Raw genomic sequence first — 21,317 nt, 5'->3', positions numbered from 1 at the left:
TGTCTATTTATCCCACTGAACATCGGTTTAAGAGGCACACCGATGGCACTTATTCCCGGAGCCTTGAGCATCGTATGTAAGAGGACAACTACTCCCTGGCCGTCCCTGGGGCACAGTGGTCTTGGAGGGAAACAGGAGACCACCCTTACCGCTAAAGGCGACTCCTCAGCTGTAACTGTTCGCTGCTGCTGCTGCTAACAATCTGCTCAGCCTCCATACGATGCTACAATTCTCTTTAGACAAGAGGACCAGGGCAGTCTGACCTTGGTATGGGAGATAATAGCAAACAAACCCATCCTCACTGCTCCAGAGGGTACCAGTGGGAAGCTGGGAGAAAAGAGTGGTGTCTTAGGCCAGTGTAGGCTGAACTCTTGGCTTCCTGTCAGGTCAGGCGATTCCCAGGTCACGGGCATAGCTCTTTCCCTTTCTCTTGTCACCCACCCTGAGCTTCTGGAATCTTCTTTTATCTTGTCTTCCTAGCTGTTGCTTTTTTCCTTTTGTCATCCTGGAAACTGAGCAGCTAAATCCTGGAGATTTTCCATGTCTCCTCCTTTATTACCCGAGGAGCCACAGCGACATCAATTTTGGTTTTTGTTTGTTTGTTAGGGGACCTGGGTGGTCTGAAAACACTCAGTCTTCCTGCTTTATTATCTCCTATGCTGGAGTTACAGGCTCATTTCAATTTTTTAGTGATTTATAAACTATACAGTCTGCCTTCCTTTTCCCAGTGGCTCTAGAAATCACAGTTGGCTCAATAACTAAAGCAGCCCTCCCTAAGTAGAATCCACTCTAGAAGAGTTTGGTACACAATGAAATGGAATCTATCTTAATAATAAAGGAATTATATAAATAATAATAATTATTTATTATTTTTAGCTTTCTGCAGGTACACTTTATTGGTGTGCTTATAAAAACCAATCAAAAAAGAAGATATGTTACAAAATTGATTGTACCATGATAGGGATGAAGTTATAAAGAAGAGCATTCCTCCTAGGAATTTGTGCTAATGCCTCAAAGCAAGCACGTCTATGATATAGAGCCTATTGTGAAGATAAAAGCAATCTCATGGGCATGCTTAACCAGTAGACAGCTGGTTACCTAAGAGAAAAGAGGTCAATTCTGAAAGCCACTGGTAGCTGGGTGTGGTCACACATGCCTGTGATTCTAGTACTTGAGAGCCACAGGTAGGAGGGTTACCTCAAGTTTTAGACCAACCTGGCCTACAGTAAGATTCATTTCTCCTTATTACCTCCCCAGGAGAATTCATAACCAAGTGAAAAACTCAGGCAGTTACTGGAGGTGTTAGCTACTCAGCACTCTGTACATCTCAGCATTGCTGGATGGGATGACCTGGGGCTCGGGCAGCATGAACCTGGATAAAGTTGTGTGGCCAACTCGCTGGGATGAGGCGGTCAGCGGTGACCCTGGTTCAGATGTCGTATCACACTGACCGTTCCAAATCACACACTAAGATTATGGCCTGTAGTTTGTATTTCAAAATTGTACAAAGAGACTATGTAACTCAGGTCCATTAAGATGCTAGGGAAAACGCCCATCCCGATCACCATGATGTCTTAGGGGACAATCCTGAAGAAAGTTGAATGCAGCTCCCATGTGAATGTAGTTATCTTGTTGGGTCATTTCCCCTAAGACTAGAAAAATATCTGCCTGTTGCACTAAGTTGGTCCACATCCTGGGTGTTACTAGTCCTGGTCAACACTTGCCAAATGCTGTATATTTGACCCATATTCTGTCAAACATAAAGACAATGCTTTCTGCTCAGTGAGGAGAAACAGTTTGTATGTATCCATTTAATAAAGGACACGCCATTAAGACGCAATGAAATGACATGCAATCTTAATATTGATCGAATACGGTAAGCATGTTCATGACTTAATCAGGAAGGACTTGTGATAGAAATGGTGTCTCAGCTTGGTGATTAGAGGAAATTATCTACCACCAAAATCCAAATCCTGGGGCTGGTGATGTAGCTCAGCGCTGCTTAGTATGCATGAAGTCCTGGGTTTCATCCCCAACATCCAAGCATTGCATAAAACCGAGCGGTACACGAGTAGAATCCCAGGCAAGGGGATCAGAAGTTCACGTCATCCTTGGCTACCCAGTGAGTTCCAGATCAGCCTGGACTACGTGAGACCATGTTTCACAGGAACAAAAACTCAGAAGCCTCAAGTTAGGCCGACTATCTTTGACGGACGAGAGCCCGGCGTCCCTCGAGTGAGCCGCCACTAGTACAAGCCGAGTGCGGTGTCACCGACCTGGGTACAGGAGAGAGAGGCTGAAGCTTCAAGCAGTGGAGTCTCCACCTCCGATGCTGCTGCTCCCGGAGCCATCTCCTGCCACTGCTGACCATGTTCTTCAGGAGAGAGAGAGAGGGAAGAAGACCAGATAGAAGTCAGGGTGACAGGCCACTCACATAAACTCCAGCAACACTGTGGAGGAGGTTCCAAAGCCATAGGAATCCCAAAGCAAGATACTTATCACAGAATATAAGCAATAATGTGACTGACATGCAATTAGCCTTGCAGATGGGCTTGTAGATATATGCACTGTTAAAATAGCTTAACTATTCACACAAAAGATACCAAGATAATTATTTTGTATGGATTTTTTTTTAAGTTTTATTTGTGTGTGTACATGTGTTTATATATGGAGGCCAGAGGCTAACATCAGGTACAGTTTCTTCTATTGTTCTCCAAATTACGTTTTTATAATTAATTCATTAACTTTTATTATATGTGTATGGGTGTTTTCCCTACACGTATCCTCTATGCACCATGTGTACAGGATGCCTGTAGAGGCCAGAAAGGGGTATTGGATCCCCTGGAAATGGAGTTACAGATGGTTGTGAGCTATCATCTGGATGCTGGGAATTAAACCCAGGTCCTCTGTAAGAGTAGCCACCTAAGGCTCTTAACCACTGAGCCACCTCTCCAGCCCTACCACCTTAGTTAGGAGACATGATCTTCCACTGAACCTGGAATTATACCGTCTTCGCAGCAAGATATCCTCCTGCCTCTGTCTCACGAGTGCTGGAATTACAGGCTCACAAGACTGACCCCAGCTTTTTGTGTGGGTATTGGGGATCGAACTCAGGCCACTTGGCTTGCGGACCAAGCACTGGATTGACTGATCTCTCTCTCTAGCCCGTTGGATGACTTCTTCATTTCAATTAGAAAAGAAAAAATGAAGACAACATAAGCTGGCATGAAGATGAGCTTGGATGCCCAGCTTCCAAAATGTGTGATGCCATTCCCAATACAATCCTTCCGCAGCCAGTTGAAACGTACACGGAAACTGAGTTACTCAACAGTGATACACGTGCATCAGTATGCATGTGAAATTAAGATAAACAGATGTAGCCCTTCAGGCTCTGGCATCCTCAGCATGCTCACTAGACATAGTTAAGAGCCGGGGACTTCAGGGTTTACACAGATGATGGTGGCTGGAAAAGACGCCTACAGACTTTTCAATAGCCCGATGTGTTTTCCCTCTAAAAAGGCCAGGTGATTTGCTTCTAACAAAAGCAAAAAGTGGCAACATGTGATTTCCGAAAACACACCTCAAAACACATCCTTTGCTCTGTTTTGGGGTTACTCACAGTTAGCTGCAGCAATGCAGGCAGCCCTCTGGAGAGGTCCACATCATGAGGAATGAAAGAACCTACTCAACAGCCAATGAGGAGCTCAGGGTCACGTGTCAAAGCCATGTGTGGCTGTGCTATCTTGGAAGTGAATTCTCAACCCTTAACCAAGTCCTGGATGACATCTTGATTTCAACCACATGACAGGCTTGAAGCTAGCGCCATACACCTAGCCAGCTCCCAGGTCTCTGACACGGGAAAGCTATGAGACAATGCCCCCTTTAAGTTTTGAGTTGCTACATTTGGGAGGTGACGCATTATATAGACAGTACTTCCGGTATCTGCCATGCACACATCATGTGATGGATAGTAGGCAAGTAGACAGCTCCTGTGAGTCCCCATTTCCTCACATCAGAAGGTCTTGACCCCAGGTGTGTGAAGTGTCTAAAACTGTACCTGATAGGCAGGAACACTTGGAACACACTGGCAACTACTAACAAGACACCCAAACTCAAACGGCCGTGTCAAACAAACCTGTATCCGCAGAGCTGCAGCAAGGAGCCTCAGGTTCTCTTCTGCAACGAGTCCGTCCACCGGGACCCCAGGAGATCCACCTCTCAGCTTCCCTTCGAAAACATTGAATAGGAAAAGGCTTACAGCGTATTGTCACTTATAAACAACTGCTCTTTGTGAAAAATCCAGCACACCGAATCATGGTGCCCATCAGGTACTGCCCAAGGAATATCAGGGAATGTTGGGAGATCAGGGAATGTCTATAGGCAAATGACCTCTGGCACAGCCTTGAGGCTCCCAGTGGGGGTTCTTTTGTATTTTATATCAGAGAGATGTTGACATCCACTTAAGTTGTTAACCAGAGATAAATGGAGGCAGGGTTTAAAAAAGCACACTGCTTGGGAGATATCTTATACTGAAGGACATAGAAACAATCTAGTCAGTCTCTTCAAGCACCCCAAGTGTCATACAAAAACAAATACTTAATTAGCTGGATGTGGCTCTGTAAACCTAGCACTTGGAAAGCGGAGGCAGAAGAATAGACAGTTTGAAGCTATCCTAGGCTCATAGCAAAGTCTAGGCTACATAGCATTATCCTTTCCCAAGAACATAACTACAAACCAACAGAGATATAAATATAACAGTAACTTAAGACAATTCTAGTTGGGTCTGGTAGCCTGTAATCCTAGTTACTCATGAGACTGAGGCAGGGGTTACGTACTACAAGTTTGGGGCCAGTCTGGAGAAGACTGTCAGAGTTTGTCTCAAAATTAAACAGCAAAAGAACTGGAGATACAGCTCAGTGCTAAAGTGTTTGCTTAGCATGCTTGAGGCCCTGGGTTCAATGCCCAGCATCCCTGTCCCTCCCCGACCCCCCAGCCCAGTATTCATGGTAGAGGCGGCACAGTCTGTAACAGACCCCAGACCTGTATCAGATTGACACCTCCACCTCCAAACCAGCCTGGCTTTGGGTTGTTAGTTGCTAAGGGTAAAATCAACCTCTCAGAATTGTGTGGAATGAAACGTGACATGGTCCACGAAGTACGCTCTCTGGAGGATACTCATTTTAACTATCAGATGTACTTGCTAGCTAACGTTGGATATCTGATACAGTGGGGCTTTGTCTTCTGACAAGAATCTGTAACCTTTACAGTAGAACACCAGAGAAATAAATAGAAGAGAGTTTACTTGTAAACACAAGCCACAAACAGGAGGAAAAAACACCTAGAGGATAAACCTAAAATCTGTGAAGAGAGCAAGCTTCCTTTGGTCATTAAAAAAAATGAAAACGTACTGTCAATTTATCTATGTAAAAAATATTCAGTTCAAATACAATCACATGTAGTGAATAGCAAGCAATATGAATCAGAAGACATACATACAACTTGCAGATTATATTTATATTTTCAAAGTAATAACTTGGAGTCTTGTTTTGTTTTTGTTTTGAGACAGAGCCTCACCAGGTAGCCCTGACTGGCCTGGAACTCACTACATATGAACAACAAGCTAACCTCAAATTCACACAGATCTGCCTGCCTTTACCTCCCAAGTTCTGAGATTGAAGGCCTGTGCCACTATTCCCAGCATAACTGCGGCATTTCTTTCAGGGTGTGTGTCTATATGTTCATATGTGAGTGTGTTTATGTGTATGCTCGGACACACATGAACCAGAGGCCGGGCTTTGGTGTCGGGTGTCTTCCTCCATCACTGTTTATGGAGGCAGGGTGTACTGCTGGATCTGGAACTCGCTGACTGCTAGGCTAGCTGGCCTGCTTGCCACAGGGATCCCCTGGCTCTGCCTCCAGAGCTGCTGTGTCCACCCGGCTTTCCGTAGGAGATGGAGATCTGAACCCTGGTCCTGACGCTTTAGTGGAAAGCGCTTTATCCAATGAGTCACCTCCCCAGATCCATAGATTCGGTTTTTTTAATTATCCAAAGAAAATGCCTGCCGTAGAAATAGGACCTAATGTCCATCAAAAACTATTATGGTTCAGGATATTAACTTCAGGGGTTATCTGGTGCTACTCAGGGTCTGGGGTGTCCCCAATGCCCACATGGAAAGGGCTGGTTCCTCAGTCTATGGTGCCATTGGGATGTGTTGACATTTTAGGAAGGTGGTACTAGTGGGAGGAAGCTGGGCCACTGGGGTTATGCCCTTGAGACTCCAGATCCTTCCATTTCCTGTCTGTTTCCCTGCCAGCACCCCTACCTTAGGTACCGTCCTGCCACAGGCCTAAAGCAACAGGGTTTGGTAATCCTGGCATGAAACCATGAACCGAAACAGACTTTCTTCCTTGTCAGTTGATTTTTCTTTTTTTCTCGATAATTCCCACAGTAGTAGAAAGCTGACAGACAGCCCTGGTTTTCAAATTTGGGGAGCACCCATAAGAATTCCACTTTCCCCTCTTTTAGTCAGCAATTATAAAATTTACTAAAAGAAAACACACATGTAAAATGCTTTGACCTGTACCCTCTCTTCGAGGGGAAAAAAATTGCAATGCTTTTAAATTAAACAATTTTCCTCTGTTTCTGGACCACTCGACTCTTAAATTATCCACTCTGCTGACAGTCCTTTGCAAGAAATTGCACAAAACACTTAAGAGTACGTGTTTCATGATGTTTTATTGTCAAATGCATTAAGGGCGTTGGAAAACCATATCCCCCCATGTATAGTTTAAAGATTAGCAATGCTTCAGCTCCATAAATCACATCTAGGCAGGGGACAAGAGTCAAAGGATGGGAGAGATTTGTTTTGCTTTGTTTTAGCCACTAGAGACCTGCTCTTCCAATCCCGTCCAACTACTATGGAAAAGAGGAGCGCACTGCTTGTTCTCCTGTCTTTAAGCAATGGACAATTAAGACAGCTACATTCCAGGGGCTGGTACCCATTTGTAAATGCATGTTCCCAGAACATAAGGGTCACGGTTGCACGGTAAAGAATTTTTATCACTTTAGGCTCTTGCACAACACAGGACTCCCAAAGAGAGACGCTATGGTGCAGTTCTGAAAAGCTACACAATGGCTGCTATGTCCAAACCAGCTCGTTAATGACTTTCAGGCATGATGAACAGTGTGAAGAGCAGGTATATGCAAAACAAAACACCTTCCTTCCTTCTAGCCCTGAGGACAGCTGGTGGAAGGGAACTAAATCTAGAGGAGAATACAACGACCAGACATCGTGAGGAGTTTGTGGAAGACCGCAGCAAGAATGACTAGAGGGAGGAAAAGCCTGAGTGGAGGGAGCTGTCATTCTAATGCTAACAGAAGTCTGTGACCAGTCAAGCCTTCCCTTCTGCAGGGACCCGGCTCTAACCGCAATTTACACTCAATTAATGACACTCAATAAACACCAAAAGATGCAGCTAAAGCTGTAGGTGTCAGGGCGCCAGATCTGCTCACAGAAGCTGGGCAAGTCGACTGTGTTCACACACACAGGGCTGACCTTAGCCTTTTAGGCACAGTGAGTGGACAAAGGCTTGCCATCTAATTCACACATACTAGACAAGTGTGTTATTACTAAGCCACAACAGGGCTCTTCACAAGCACACACGTGCACGTGCACACGCACACGCACACACACACACACACACACACACACACACACACACACACACACTTTACAAGAGTCTTACAGAACCCAGCAGCTCTATTCTGGAAGTGGGTGTCTAAATTTCAGCAATGCTTGGAATATCATTTGCTTTTCTTTCTATTAGATTCAGGTAAAACTATGATTTTTTTTTTAAAATGGGAAAATATGATAGGGTCAGAGGAGACTTTTATTTGATTCTGCAGAGAATCTGAATCCATTAACATGGAGGGCTCTGTGAAGCAGGAATACATTCTCAGTGCACTTTAATGCTAATGAAGCTTGAGAAAGGAAAGCGCTGTTTCAGCACCCTCAGGTGGGAAGGAAGGATCCCACCTGGAAGCTGTCCTCAGGCTGGGTATCCATGCCTACAGCGGGTCCTGTCCCAAAGCAAGGATGGATCTTTTCACTTCCCACCAAACACTCTGATTTACCTCACGGCGTCTCCGGGGCAAGTCACTTTAACAGATGGCGTCCCATTTATAATGTTTTAAAATGATGAGAACCAAAATTCGTGTAGAAAGAAAAGTCAAGGCTTCAGTGTTAGGCTGCTACCCCTTGAAGTCAGAACAGCCCCTTCCTGGACTGTCCTGGGATGCGTGACAGACCACAAAGTTAAGACAGCCTTCCTCACTCACAGCTCCCCCACCTCAGGACCTGGCTTTGCCGGTGGACCACCTTTCTATTACCAGCCTATGAATCCACAGACAACTCTTTCATGGTTTTCCTTTCTAGGATGGCAAGCGACCCCAAAGCCAGAAGAGCTGAACATTGGGAACGAATGCAGATAATCCTTAAACAAAACACCGAGCTGTCGTTAGTTTTTCCAGTTCCATACACTGAATTTGAGGTGAAATGGCGACACACAGGGCAGGAGCCAGAAGGGAGCCTCTAGTGAAAATTCATGAGGGTGCCCTCCGGAGCGGTCACCATCATTTCAACCATTTGGATCCCACTATCAAATCACAATATACAATTTCTGGTTCTTTAAAAAAAAAAAAAAAAAAAAAAAAAAAAAAAAAAAAAAAAAAAAAAAAAAAAAAAAAAAAAAAGAATGTGAGTTACAAAGAAATGAAAATAACGTAAACATTAGAATTACCTTATGTAACTTTGCAACCTCTAAGACCAAATTAAGGAGGAATTAAGACACTACATGCATAATCTAAATGGCTTTTTTTTTTCTTTTGAGAAGGCTGTCATGTATTTCAAGGTTGAGCTCAGACTTCTGGTCCCCTGCCTCCACTTCCCCAGGGCTGGGATTCCTGGTGTGCGTCACCACATCAGATGTTATGCCAAGGTGGGGATTGAATCCAGGGCCCTGTGTGTGCCAGGCAAGAACTCTACAAACTGAACTACATCCCCCAGCCCTGGCTTAAATCCTTTTAAAGGTAACCAACTGAACGTAGTGATAAGTAATAAATAAAGCAGTTGACCTTATAGCCAGAACACAGAACGCAGAATTTCTGGGTCTAAATTCCACATATTCAGTTCATCTAACAGTGGAATGGAAGACCTGGATAGTCAGGTCTAACTGTTCTCTGAGCACAGCTTCAGGGACATGAGCCATCAGGAAACTGTCTCCTAGGGTTAGGTATCAATAACGCCTCTGCAGAGTTGCGGCACCACAACCTCCCAGGGCCTGTCCACCCGGGGAGTCGGTGGAGCAGCATGATCACGATGAGAATGAAAATCTCATTAAAGATCCTCACCTTTACCCAGCCAGTGTATTAAAAAAATCTGACCTTGAGTTTAAACAAAAGTACTTCTCTCATTAATAGTGATTCCAAAACAATCTACTCATTTGTTTCAAGTGGCAAGATTATGAAGAAAGAGCAGGAGGGAAGGGACCTTTCTCCAACTTCCTCATAGTTAAAGTCTTCATAGTCATCTACGTCACTACATGAGAACTTCTGACCATTTAGAATGTGCTACAACCATGAGCAGCACTTGAAATGGCCATGCATCGTATCAGCATACTGTCCTGTCAGCCCTGCGTGTGAGCAGGACAAGCTCCAGGAAGCGTCTCTATTGCAGGCACAGTACAGGTCTGGGGCAGTGCTCAGCCCCTGGTGGTCAACACTCAGTCTCTACCCAGTGCTCGCTATGGGGCCAGGCACTATCTCCTTCCTGTGACATTCCAAAACCAACAAGAAAAGTATTGCAAAGGGACCAGAGAAATTTAAAATAAACTAGCTGCAATTATTCTACCTACAGAATAATTAAACCAATACAGAAGAAGGCTTGTAGTTTTTTTATGCTCTCCTAAGTATTGAAACACTGTAACTTAATGTTTTTTAAGAGAATTTTTTAATTATTCTTAGAGAATTTCATATATGTACATAATCCCACACCAACTCCTCAATAAAACCTTTTTTTTATTAATTATTATTATTATTGGTTGTTTGTTTGGTTTGAGACAGGGTCTCACTATGTAGTCCTTGGGTGGCCTGGAGTTTGGTATGCAGGCCAGGCTTGCCTAGAACTCATAGAGATCCATCTGCCTCTGACTTCTTTTTTTTTTTTTTTTTTTTGGTTTTTCGAGACAGGGTTTCTCTGTGTATGCCTCTGACTTCTGAGTGATGTGATTAAAGGTGTAATATCTTTAGACATAGATTTATCAAAACCAAGAGCTCTAAAAGAAACATTAAAGAGTTTTCCTTACAGAAAATGTATCATTTTGACATATCAGCAGAGACTAAAGACAGCCCAAAAGAATACTGAAGTAGGTTCCAGCTAGAATGGTACCAAAACTGTTCTCAGTATAAATGCTAACAAAAACCAGCAGGTAAATATTCTTGCAAAGAATACAAAATCACGAAAAAGCGGAAGGAGGGGTATTATAACTAAGTTTCCTCACCTAAGATGCTGAGCCGAGTCTACCACAGCCATCATTTATGGGTTAGATATTTTCTCAGGGGACAAATAAACATTGCATGCATGTCTGGGGGGAAACATGACATGTAGTTTATGTGTTTTTATAGCACACGGGATCGCAGTCAGAGCTTTGCACAGGCCAGACAGGCCCTCTACCACTGAGCTACATGCCCCAGCCTCCACACAGCATGCACTTTATTTTGCTTAATTTCTAAAAATTACATTTATTTATTTATTTATATACACATGTGTGTGAGGATGTGCATGCCGTGGCTGTGGTTTGTGTGTGTGGAGGTCAGAGGTCAACTACATGGAGTTGGTTCTTCCTTCCACAAGTCGGGCCTGAGGATAGCATTCAGGTCGTCAGGCTTGGTGGCAAGCGCCCCTACCCACTGAGCCCACCAGCCCAGCCGCTCCTGTTCTCACACACGACTGCACCTCTGCCTGCTCCATTCATCTGTGTGCTTTTAAAGCCAGAATGCTTCAGGGGTCCCCGGGAGGGGAACTCCGGAGACACAGGCTCATCTCCATTCCAACCCTCCGCTTTTCCCCGATGCCTTTTACAGAGACGCTGCCAAGAATCTTTGGCAGGAAAGCAGCCGCCATTTCTAGTCTACCACATGCATATCCAGATTGTCTCCTTGAGGTCACAGGTGTCAGGTCTCTCAGATACCAGAGGTCAGCAGAGGCATGGGTGGGGTGGGGGTGGGGGCGCACCTCCATTGACATCTTGGTCTCTCTGCTCACAGCATGAAGCTGGTATCAGAAAAGCCCAAAGGTAGGCACATCCACAGTCCAATTGCCTGTTCTGCACACTCACACTGGCAGCAGGGAGCATCTCAAGAACACGTTGTGGGGGTTTGAAAGAAAATGACCCCCAAAGGGAGTGTCACTATGAGGACGTGTGGCCTTGTTGGAGAAAGTGTGTCACTGTGGGGGCTTTGAGGTCTCTTTTGCTCAGGCTTCCCTCAGTGTGACTATCCGTTGACCTGCTGCTTGCAAAATGTAGGACTCTCAGCTCTCAGCACCATGTCTGCCTGTACGCCGCCATGATCCCCCTTCATGATCATAACGGACTGAACCTCTGAAACTATAAGCGAGCCACCCCAATTAAATGTTTCTTTGTAAGAGTTGCCATGGTCACGGTATCTCTTCCCAGCAATATAAAACCCTAACTAAGATACGCATTCTCTCCTGAAGAAGCAAGGTGATCATTTTCCCCAACAGCACTGGCCCCTGCCCCACCAAGGTGAAGCTATTTACCTGACAAGACGTCATGGAAGCAATTGAGAACGGTGGTTCCTGATGGAATCCACGCAGCAGGGATCTCTTCTGGCTTAGGCGAGCCTAAGACCACAATGTCTGCCTCTTGAAGCTAAAAGGAGAAAAAGAGAAAACCACACACATTAATCTATCGCATAAAGACATGACTGACTTCTGATGTCACATGACTCCAAAGTAACAGACAATTTTAATAAAAGAGTCTGAGTTTTGTTCTAAACTGTGGGCCTGGACTAAGACCCTGAACCAATAAGCATTTCTCAGTATAAGCAGAATACAACTCACACATCTTTTATTTATTTATTTTTTGATGGTTTCTTTCAGACCTTTTCTTTATTCTTCTTTCCCATTCCCTATTCTTTATTTTCCTGGTGATTTCATTCCTCTCATTCTTGATGTTTTCCTTCTAACTCTCATTCTTGATGCTTTTCCTTCTCACTCATTTTAACTCTATTCTTTCCCCTACAGCTTCTACACAGAGGCAAAATCTTTCAGGTAATATAAAAATTACAATGTGGTTACATTCTATTTTTCAAGTGAGTGATTACAACAACTAACCCATCTTAGAAAGAAAACGGGGGGTGGGGGCTGGAGAGATGGCTCAGAGGTTAAGAGCACTGACTGCTCTTCCAGAGGTCCTGAGTTCAATTCCCAGCAACCACATGGTGGCTTACAATCATCTGTAATGAAATCTGGCGCCCTCCTCTGTATACATAATAAATGAATAAATCTTTAAAAAGAAAGAAAGAAAGAAAGAAAGAAAGAAAGAAAGAAAGAAAGAAAGAAAGAAAGAAGACGGGACTTTAAAAACATCGTCACGACAGTCACCTCAGTGTATACGCTACACACGTCTTAGTTCCATGTGCCACCACTCTATAGATTAATCATGTTCAGAAGGAAACAGAGGATTGGGAAATCAGCTCAGTATGTAAAGAGCTTAAGTGCAAGTATGAGGACCCAAGATCAAATCCCCCAAACTCACATATAACCAGACCTGGTAGTGTAGCTGTCAGGTGGTGGAGGAGAATTCCCCAGAAACTGGTGGGCCAGGCAGACTAGGGCGTGCATTGGCAATAGATCAAAGAGATCCTGTCTCAAACAAGGTGCAAAGTGAGCCCCTGACCTCCACTCACTTTCTGTGGCCTCACACTTGCACAAGCATGCACACGCTCTCACATACATGTACACACACACACACACACACACACACACACACACACACACTCGGGGAAAGAGGGAGAGACTTGAAAAGAAAGCGAAGGAAATAGGTATCTCTGCTGAAACAATTGCCTGCGTAGCCGGTCTTCCTGCTCTGCACTACGCGGCCATGACACAGTTAAACTGCACCGAGACTCGTGGAGCCAACATCTCCCAGCAATCTGACCAGTTCAAGCTATACATGATCTCTGCAGACAGATCTGAAGAGCAGCTAGAACTTGTGGGTGATGTTATATGTAGGGGAAAAGTGTTCTGGTGGGAAACGCGATTGTAAACATCTGTTTCAAAAAGCCATTCCTCATTTACATACTTAAATGACTGTCATAAATCCAACCACAGCAACCCTCGAAGGAAATGCAAATGTTTAAGGCTGGCTCCAGAGCAGCAGATAAGAAACATCTTTTTGCTAGATCTTCCTGCCTGAGGACAGCGAAACCAGAATACGTTAAAAACACTTCTTGAAAGGATGTCTCTAGAAGAACGACGCTGAAGTGTTCATTTTGGGAAAAGCCAGGGACCATAGCTTTGTACTAGTCCCCTAAGGCCCCTCAGATTCCTGCACGTGGTGTCTTTGATACAATCCATTCTTTTCATTACCTATAAATCTTGAGTTTTATTCCGGTTCCTTAGCTACGTACATACATACATTGATAAAGCGGCTGTGCTAAAAAGCAATCAGGGGGCAGTTAATGTCACACAGAGGGGCAAAACCCCCCTCCCTTCACCATGACCACAGTGTAGATGCTAATTCTTTCTGGAAAGAAAAAGGGCTAGATGCTTAGATCAATAAATAACCTACCGAGGAGGGGGCAAGCTTTTAATGAGCTCAAATTCAAGGAGAATTATTGTCTCCCTGGCTGCTCTTGCTCCCCTCTCCCCACATGGGAAAGGCCCTGGCCAGAGCCTGGCTTGAAACTTTACCTCATAACAAAATATTGCTTTCTCTGTGGAGACTAGTGTAGCAGAGCTCAGAGGGAACCACCCACTCCCCAGGCAGAGGACCAAATGTTAAAACAATAGTAAGACACAGATACAGGGATATTAATGTGGATCACGTGGGGTACAGTGTGGTTTAGGTAACAGGAAAACTATTCCAGCGATACTCATTGGGGGTGGGGGTATCAAATATGGAGGGAAGGAAGAAGGTGGATGGGATCTGGAAGGTTGCAGCAGAGTTTGGCTTTTTCTGCCTAGCAAATGTAATGCATTTAAAGACGGAAGAATGCAGCACCCCCATCATCCTGACTGGAAGAGACACAGGAGTTCTCCAGCAATGTATTTTGGAGGGGAATACATAAGGGTCTTCCATTTGATGGATTAAAGCAGGAACAGGTAAAACAAGACAAAATTAAACTAACGCCCTCCCCGACAAAAAGAAAAAAAAAAACCAAAGATAAAAACAAAACAAAAACCCAGTAGATGGGCTGATAAGCTGACTCCATGGGTAAAGGTTCCTGACACCGAGCCCGAAGATCTGAGTTCAAGCCCCGGTGTGAAATGACTCCCACAGGTTGTTGTAGTTTTCTGAGCTCCACATGCATGCTGGGCCATGTGTACCATCGCCCCCACCCCCCTCCACCGGTAAATAAATAGAAATGCAATTTTTTTTTTTTAAGTTGAAAGTTTTACTTGAAGAACTTTGCTTTCTGGTACCCGAGAGTTAATAAACCTTGCTTTTGAATGTTACCAGCCCAGCTAAGAAAATGAAGTTGGAATGAAGAACTCTATTTAAATAAACAAACAACACAAAACTCAACAGATAACTGCTTTCACCAGCAGAGATACACTTTTAAAAATGATACTGAATAGTGGGACTAAATGAACTTTAGGAGTCTTCATTGAAAATGCTCATTCACCTCATTTATTTATTTATTTTTAGGTAGCTGGGGGTATGATGGTAAATACTCGGTCCCTGCATGCAGATGTTAGAACTGAGGTCTTCAGGATGGGGAGACACAAGGCAAATCACTGAGATACGAGGAGGAAACGGTCAGTATTCAATAGCTCCTTACTTTCCTCCACACCGCTGAATGTGAGATCTATGAGCATTTAATGTCTGGATGGACATTGTCCCCTCAACCCACCCACTGTCACTCACACACACACACACACACACACACACACACACCGAACAGAGGGGTACCGAGGGAACGGGAGGACCCACCACACGTGACATTTAACTTCTAGCAAAAGGGGGTACATTAGGCTCAGTGGCATTACAGATCCTATAATACTCCATTCTATATAGATTCTCCACAGTGCTTTGTAAGGAGAGAAGTGTCCATGAACATCCTGTGTAACATGGAAGTTCCTGGACTAGCTCTTAGCTAGTGTCACTTTTATTTTAGAAAATGCCAATATTTCCAAAATTGCTAATGTTTTCTTAACAACAGACAGGGATCTGGATAAGCAAAATTCCTGTTTAAAGAATAAAATATGCTCAGTTTAGTAGGGCTTGGAAGGAACTACAGCCTACAGGAATATTCAAACAATAAAAAATGTAATTTAAAATCAAGGTCTCACAGTAACGTTAACTGCCCTCACAGAGTCACATGTGGACACTGCACAATTAAGGTCTTATTTTGCAGGGAAAACATGTCACAGCTTGGCAAAGCACTCCCAGGATCACACAAAGTATACTATATATGGGAATTTATCAGTATGCATTTTGTAGTTTTAAAAATTACCCTTTCTAGTTCTCCTTTTTAACTGCTATACATACATTTGTTTACACACACACACACACACACACACACACACACACACACACGTATGCATTATAAACTAGGATTTGCATGAGAGAGAATGTGTGTGTGTGTGTGTGTGTTTCGAGATTGAGTAACCTTTATTAATTTTATACATTCTAAATCCATCCATTTTCCTGCAAATTGTGTGATTTTACTTATGGTTAGAGCTACAAAGGGAATCACTTTATATATGTATCAGACTTCCACTGTCCATTCACCTGCGGATGGATGGCTGGCTCCTTTTCGCTCCTTTCCTCTCTATAGTGATTAGAATAACAAGAAACACGAGAAGCTTGCTGCTGCTTTGAGACCTGTAACCAGAGCCTTCCCGTCAACCTGGATCCTTTCAAATAGTAATTGGGAAATTTATGAGACTACTCATTTGTTGTCCCCGAATCTCCAAGAGTAACCAGCCAGGAATCTGAAAACACTGAAATACGCTCCCTGCCACCCCACTTAAGGTACAAGTCTAAAATTCATTGTTGCTCAATACACCTCATTCTAAAAATGTGACAGAAACACAGAGGTGGTCAGACTGATCGAAGCTGTATGAGATTTGTCTTAGGAAGATGTCTTAAGAGGTCAGATTAGGATGGGCAGGTGGGGGGGGAGACACGTGATGTTGGGGCTGGAACTGAGCCTGGTCAGGGAGCGGTGGGGAAGGGGAGCCAGCTAGGACCCACCCCCATACAGAGTAAAGGCAGAACTAGAAGGCTGAGTAAGATTCCCAAGTTCATCTTTGGGAGGCACTGGTGTTAATGAGTAAGAGGGGAGCTAAGGATGGAAATACGGTAAGGCACAGGAGTTAGGAAGAGAGGCCATGGCCCTGCAGGGTAAAGGAAGGGGCGTGGCCGAGGTTTACACCATCCCTAGTAGTTACATAAACTAGAAGCCAAAAATACATTCCTGGCAACTAGGAATTGATGGGCAATTTTACCATAGCAACCACGCGTGGCACACACTTCTCAATGGAGCAGCGTGTGCGGGCTGTGTACGGAGAGTTCCTTCTGGTGCAATTTTTCATTAGCGGGGTCCCTCCTGTCTATTCATAAAATTTAAAAACCTAGAATGCCTAACACCTGATTTGATTGGAAATTAGCTGAGTCTAGGGCCATACCACCCTGAACGTGCCAGATCTCATCTGAAATTAGCTGAGCAAATACCATAAGGCTGTGCTCTGTATCAGCCAATCAACAGCCACGTTCGCCTGCAATAATAAAATGAGGAACATGGAAAGAGCTGTAACGACTCTAAAATGTCAGGCCGTCAGATGGTTTCAGTCAGATGTCGTCAGGCTTTGGCAAGATAAGAGGATGAGAGTCGTAACAAAGGTATTTCCCCCTCTCTGTGCCCACCCAGTGACCTCACCCTGGGAGAATTTTTTCCCTTGCAGGAATTATGTGTATTTCTGTTGTCTACTCTCTCTTGTGATCAGTAAAACAGATTATTGGCTTTTAAAACCTTGAGGCTTATTTCATAAATCAGAATGACTGCAAGCCGAACGGGCAACAGAGAATTAAACTTCTATATCTACCAGCATCCCCCCCGAAGGATAATAAATGGCCTTCCTTTTCCTCAACTTTCCCAAGTTCAACTCTTACTTCATCATTCTAGTGCATATCTAAGCTATTCAGTTATGTCCAAAGATGCTAGAAAGGACAGTTCATCTCCTTTGAAGTGAACTTCATATATCTAAATTAGATAAAACTGGGAATGTAATACAGCTGCTATTGTGTTTATCTAGCATGCAGGAAGCCGGGATTCCCTAAAATCAGGCGTGGTTAGCACACATCCATAATCCCTCAACTTGGGAGGTAAAGGGAAGAGGAGCAGAAGCTCAAAGTCCTCCTTGGCTCTAGAATCGTGGTTCTCAACCTTCCTAATGCTGCGACCCCTGAATACAGTCCCTCCTGTGGTGGTGACCCCCAAACATAAAATTATTTTTATTGCTACTTCATAACTGTAAATTTGTTATGAATCGCAATGTAAACACCTGTTATGCAGATGGTGTTAGGCGACCCCTGAGAAAGGATTGTTCAGCACCCAAAGGGGTTGAGACCCACAGGCTGAGATCCACTGCTATAGAGCAAGTTTGAGGACAGCTTGGGCAAAATGAGACCCTATCCAAACACACACACACACACACACACACACACACACACACACACACACACACACACACACAGGCTACTACACCATCACCACACCACCAAATACCCTAAAAGTCAGGGGAGATGATTTTTTTTTTAAAAAAAGAAAACACAGTAATATATATGCTTTGAAAGATCATAAAGATAATTATTTTCTTCAGACTCATGAGAAAAAAAAAATAAAGGTAGGGTAGAGAGGGGGACGGATGATAGGAAGAGGAGTGAGGGGGAGGGGAAGGGAGAGGGGAAGTGGGTGTGTGCTGTGGTGAAGGTTGTGTAGGGGAGGGTGGGCCTCGGGATGCACCTTCAGGCTGACCGTTTGTCTTCAAGCACACAGCAGCCTCAAGTTCAGGTACGTGGACGGGGCAGGGGGAATGAGGCTTTGCATCTCCTGGCATTTATGCTTTCCGGTACCCAACCTCCCCCCGCCCATCTACAGATCAGATTGCTGCATCTGCTCTCTTGGAGGAACTCTCTGGGCCTTAGCTGTTCCCCTGACAGTCGAGGAATCCAGACACATGGCAGGTGGAATCACATCACCTGGACTTAAGCCGAGGCTCGGTTTACCAGCGATGGTCAGGATCCAGGCCTGTGGTAAGCCTAATACCTGGTGTCTAGTGACTTGCATGCACACCCAAAAGACTAGGAAATGACTATAGAAACAGATGTACTTGCGTTTCAGATTATGTACAAGAGCGTGCCTTATAAACTTTTCATTTTATATCCTCAGAAACCCACTCACATTGGAGAAGGGAAACACAAGTCATGGGCAAGTGGGCTGAAGCTGACATTCCCAGCCCGATTCCTTCAGAACACAGCCCCAGAATCCAGCAGGACTGACGAGGGCACCCTGCTGGGCAATCTAGACCTTACTACCAACCACATCTGGACTCTGATGACGCTGGGCGCAGCTGTGGTGGACCACAGGGGACTGCAAAGTGACATGGCTGGCCTGAAAGCTGAACCCAAATCCATGTCTGGAGAACATCTCAGTCCCCAAGCAGGTTTCCCACCGAGAATGAGGCATGCTAGCCACACAGTTCCACTTCTGATTCCTTAAACTGCCGCCCTCCCCCTCCCGAATCCCACAAAATTGTTACACCACCATTTCTAGTACTGAGAGAATGCATTCCATGTTTGAACATTTCTAACATAACCCATCAAGATTGAAATCAGAATAATTTGTCTATAGGATGTAGGGGAGAATAATTTGTCTATAGGATGTAGGGGAGGGTATTTAAAATGAGGGCAACTGTAAAGAGCAAGGTGGAGACAGACACCTCTCTCATTACATTGGCCCCACAAATTTATCCGATGGACACGCCATTTCTCCCACATTTTAGTATCTCAGCTTACATGCGGAACCAGCTGAGGCTAATCAATCCGCTAATTTCCACGGTTCCACTTGACCTCACGCTTATTTGTCTCACTCTGCGCTCATGAATCCCTTTCTCAGCACAGTCTGATATTTTGGCTTTCCAAAAAGTTCCAATCAGCCCCCGCCGTGGGTGTTGACAAGTCATGTGACCAGGCAGGAGAAAGAGTGAAAAGAGTGGAAGACAACATCTGAATGCACTTTGTCAAAGAAAGCTGAGTGGCCAGCACCCCAGGGGCCCATGAATACACACACTCTGGAAAAGCGAGATGCTGGCTTAGCGCGGAACTATATGGTACCCATTTCACACATGACAGGCATCATGCCGCCACCCCTGGCTAGGTGTCGTCCCCACTCATTCAAAGGATGCACGCCACTGTTGCCTAGAAGGGGGCCTGGAAGGTTGGTCAAACCCAACGCCTAGGGGAAGCAGTCGCATTTAACCTACTTCAGCTTGCCTATCTTTCAAGGTTGTCTCTGCAATCATAAAGAGTTGGAATGATTAAACAGTCAACTCACTGGCTTGGGCCCTGGTTGCTGGGATGAGCCACAGCTGAGCTGGGCAGTGCTTTGAGTTCAGAGATCAGAGTCACATGAACATCTGGAATAAGGGTTTCATGCACAGAGGAGGAAAACATGGTAACATCTCTCTTCCCCAAAAGATGTATTTGTTTATTTATGAGCATGTACGTGTACCTGCATCAGTCCATGCACACCACATGCACGCACAGATCTGTGGAGGCCAGAAGAGAATGTTAGGTATGGGGAACTGGACCTGAGTCCTCGGCAAGAGAAGGACACACACTCTTAGCGGCTGAGCCAGCCTTCCAGCCCCAAGTATCTGTTATTAACTGTTACAATCTCCAGAAAGTCTTCTCCGAGCCTCAGTCCTGTCTAACAGGGTACAAGGCTTGAAATCACTGAGACAACACTCACTGTGACCCGCCACCCAGCTAAGGTGACTGATGATCTGATCGTATTAGTCTACAGTGTTGTCCTAAAGTGTGACAAGATCAGTCAGTCATAGAACTCGATGACCCAGTCCACTCGAAAGGCTGGGAGGCCCCAGCTCTGTCTCCCCCTAGCCTTTCATACACGTGACACAGGACATCTAGGGATTTCCAGTTCACATTTAAGCCCTTTTACTAGGCATACTGTGCACTAAATGTAAACTTTGTGATAATGGAGTTCTGTTCCCAAATCCCAGACGCTTTTGAGCTTGGGATTCACTTTTGAAAATGTCAAAGATCCATGTTTTCCCTTTTTCTGTGAGTGCTGGTTTTCTAAGCATCTCTGTGAAATGAGGAGAAAATGAGACTCTCAGAGAAAAATGAATTCAAACACAGCTCTGCTATCCGGAGCACGTCTTCACTAGGCAGCTGGGGATCCACCGGGCTCACCCCAGCTGGAGGCAATTCCCGTTGTATCTCCCAGCTGCGCTCTAACCATGATTTCAGCGGGACTCTCAAGGGAGCAGAACTCTGTGATACCCAGCAATTTCTTTTTGTCCCAGGACAGGGTACCACTTGGCTCATAAGCACCCAAGACAAAGCATCATCTCACTTCAGACGGGGTTGGATACCAAGGTGAAATCCTCAGTGAGAAAGAGGGGACCACTCAGCCATGGCAAATTCCCAACAACGGGGGTTATGGGCTGTCTGTCCGCTCCATCACTCTGCTGCCAAGGGGCCTGGGAAGATACTTTTGTGTGGAGGAAAACGAGAAGAGGTGGGGTGGGGGTAGAGGGGTTCTCAGCCCTTCTCGAATGCATACAGCTAAGACCTGAGTCTACACTCATTAGCACATGAAAAAGGCGGACTACATTCGGCCAACCTCCTCTCCACTGTGGATATCTACGGAAATGCACACCGCGCCTCAGAGTCTGAAACTTGACACATGACAATGAGTTAGCACATTTCTCAACTTTCAGTGACATACTCCAACTCCAGTGGGCATAACTCCTGAACGGAGG

At 44.8% G+C, this 21,317-nt stretch overlaps 1 protein-coding gene across 1 annotated transcript in view; it reads right to left on the bottom strand.

Moving 5' to 3' along the window:
* Positions 1-21,317, bottom strand: part of Mthfd1l (methylenetetrahydrofolate dehydrogenase (NADP+ dependent) 1 like) — a 188,095-nt gene that overhangs the window by 144,227 nt on the left and 22,551 nt on the right. The window contains exons 8-10 of the mRNA XM_028858204.2: positions 11,838-11,949; positions 4,136-4,227; positions 2,277-2,374 (exon numbers count right to left, since the gene is read on the bottom strand). Of these exons, the coding sequence (XP_028714037.1) occupies positions 2,277-2,374; positions 4,136-4,227; positions 11,838-11,949 (302 nt within the window). The remainder of the gene's footprint in view (positions 1-2,276; positions 2,375-4,135; positions 4,228-11,837; positions 11,950-21,317) is intronic.

Source organism: Peromyscus leucopus, chromosome 8a (assembly GCF_004664715.2).
Source record: "Peromyscus leucopus breed LL Stock chromosome 8a, UCI_PerLeu_2.1, whole genome shotgun sequence".
Lineage (NCBI taxonomy): Eukaryota > Metazoa > Chordata > Mammalia > Rodentia > Cricetidae > Peromyscus > Peromyscus leucopus.
The sequence above is the reverse complement of the archived record's forward strand: the minus strand, read 5'-3'. Positions and strand labels throughout refer to the sequence as shown.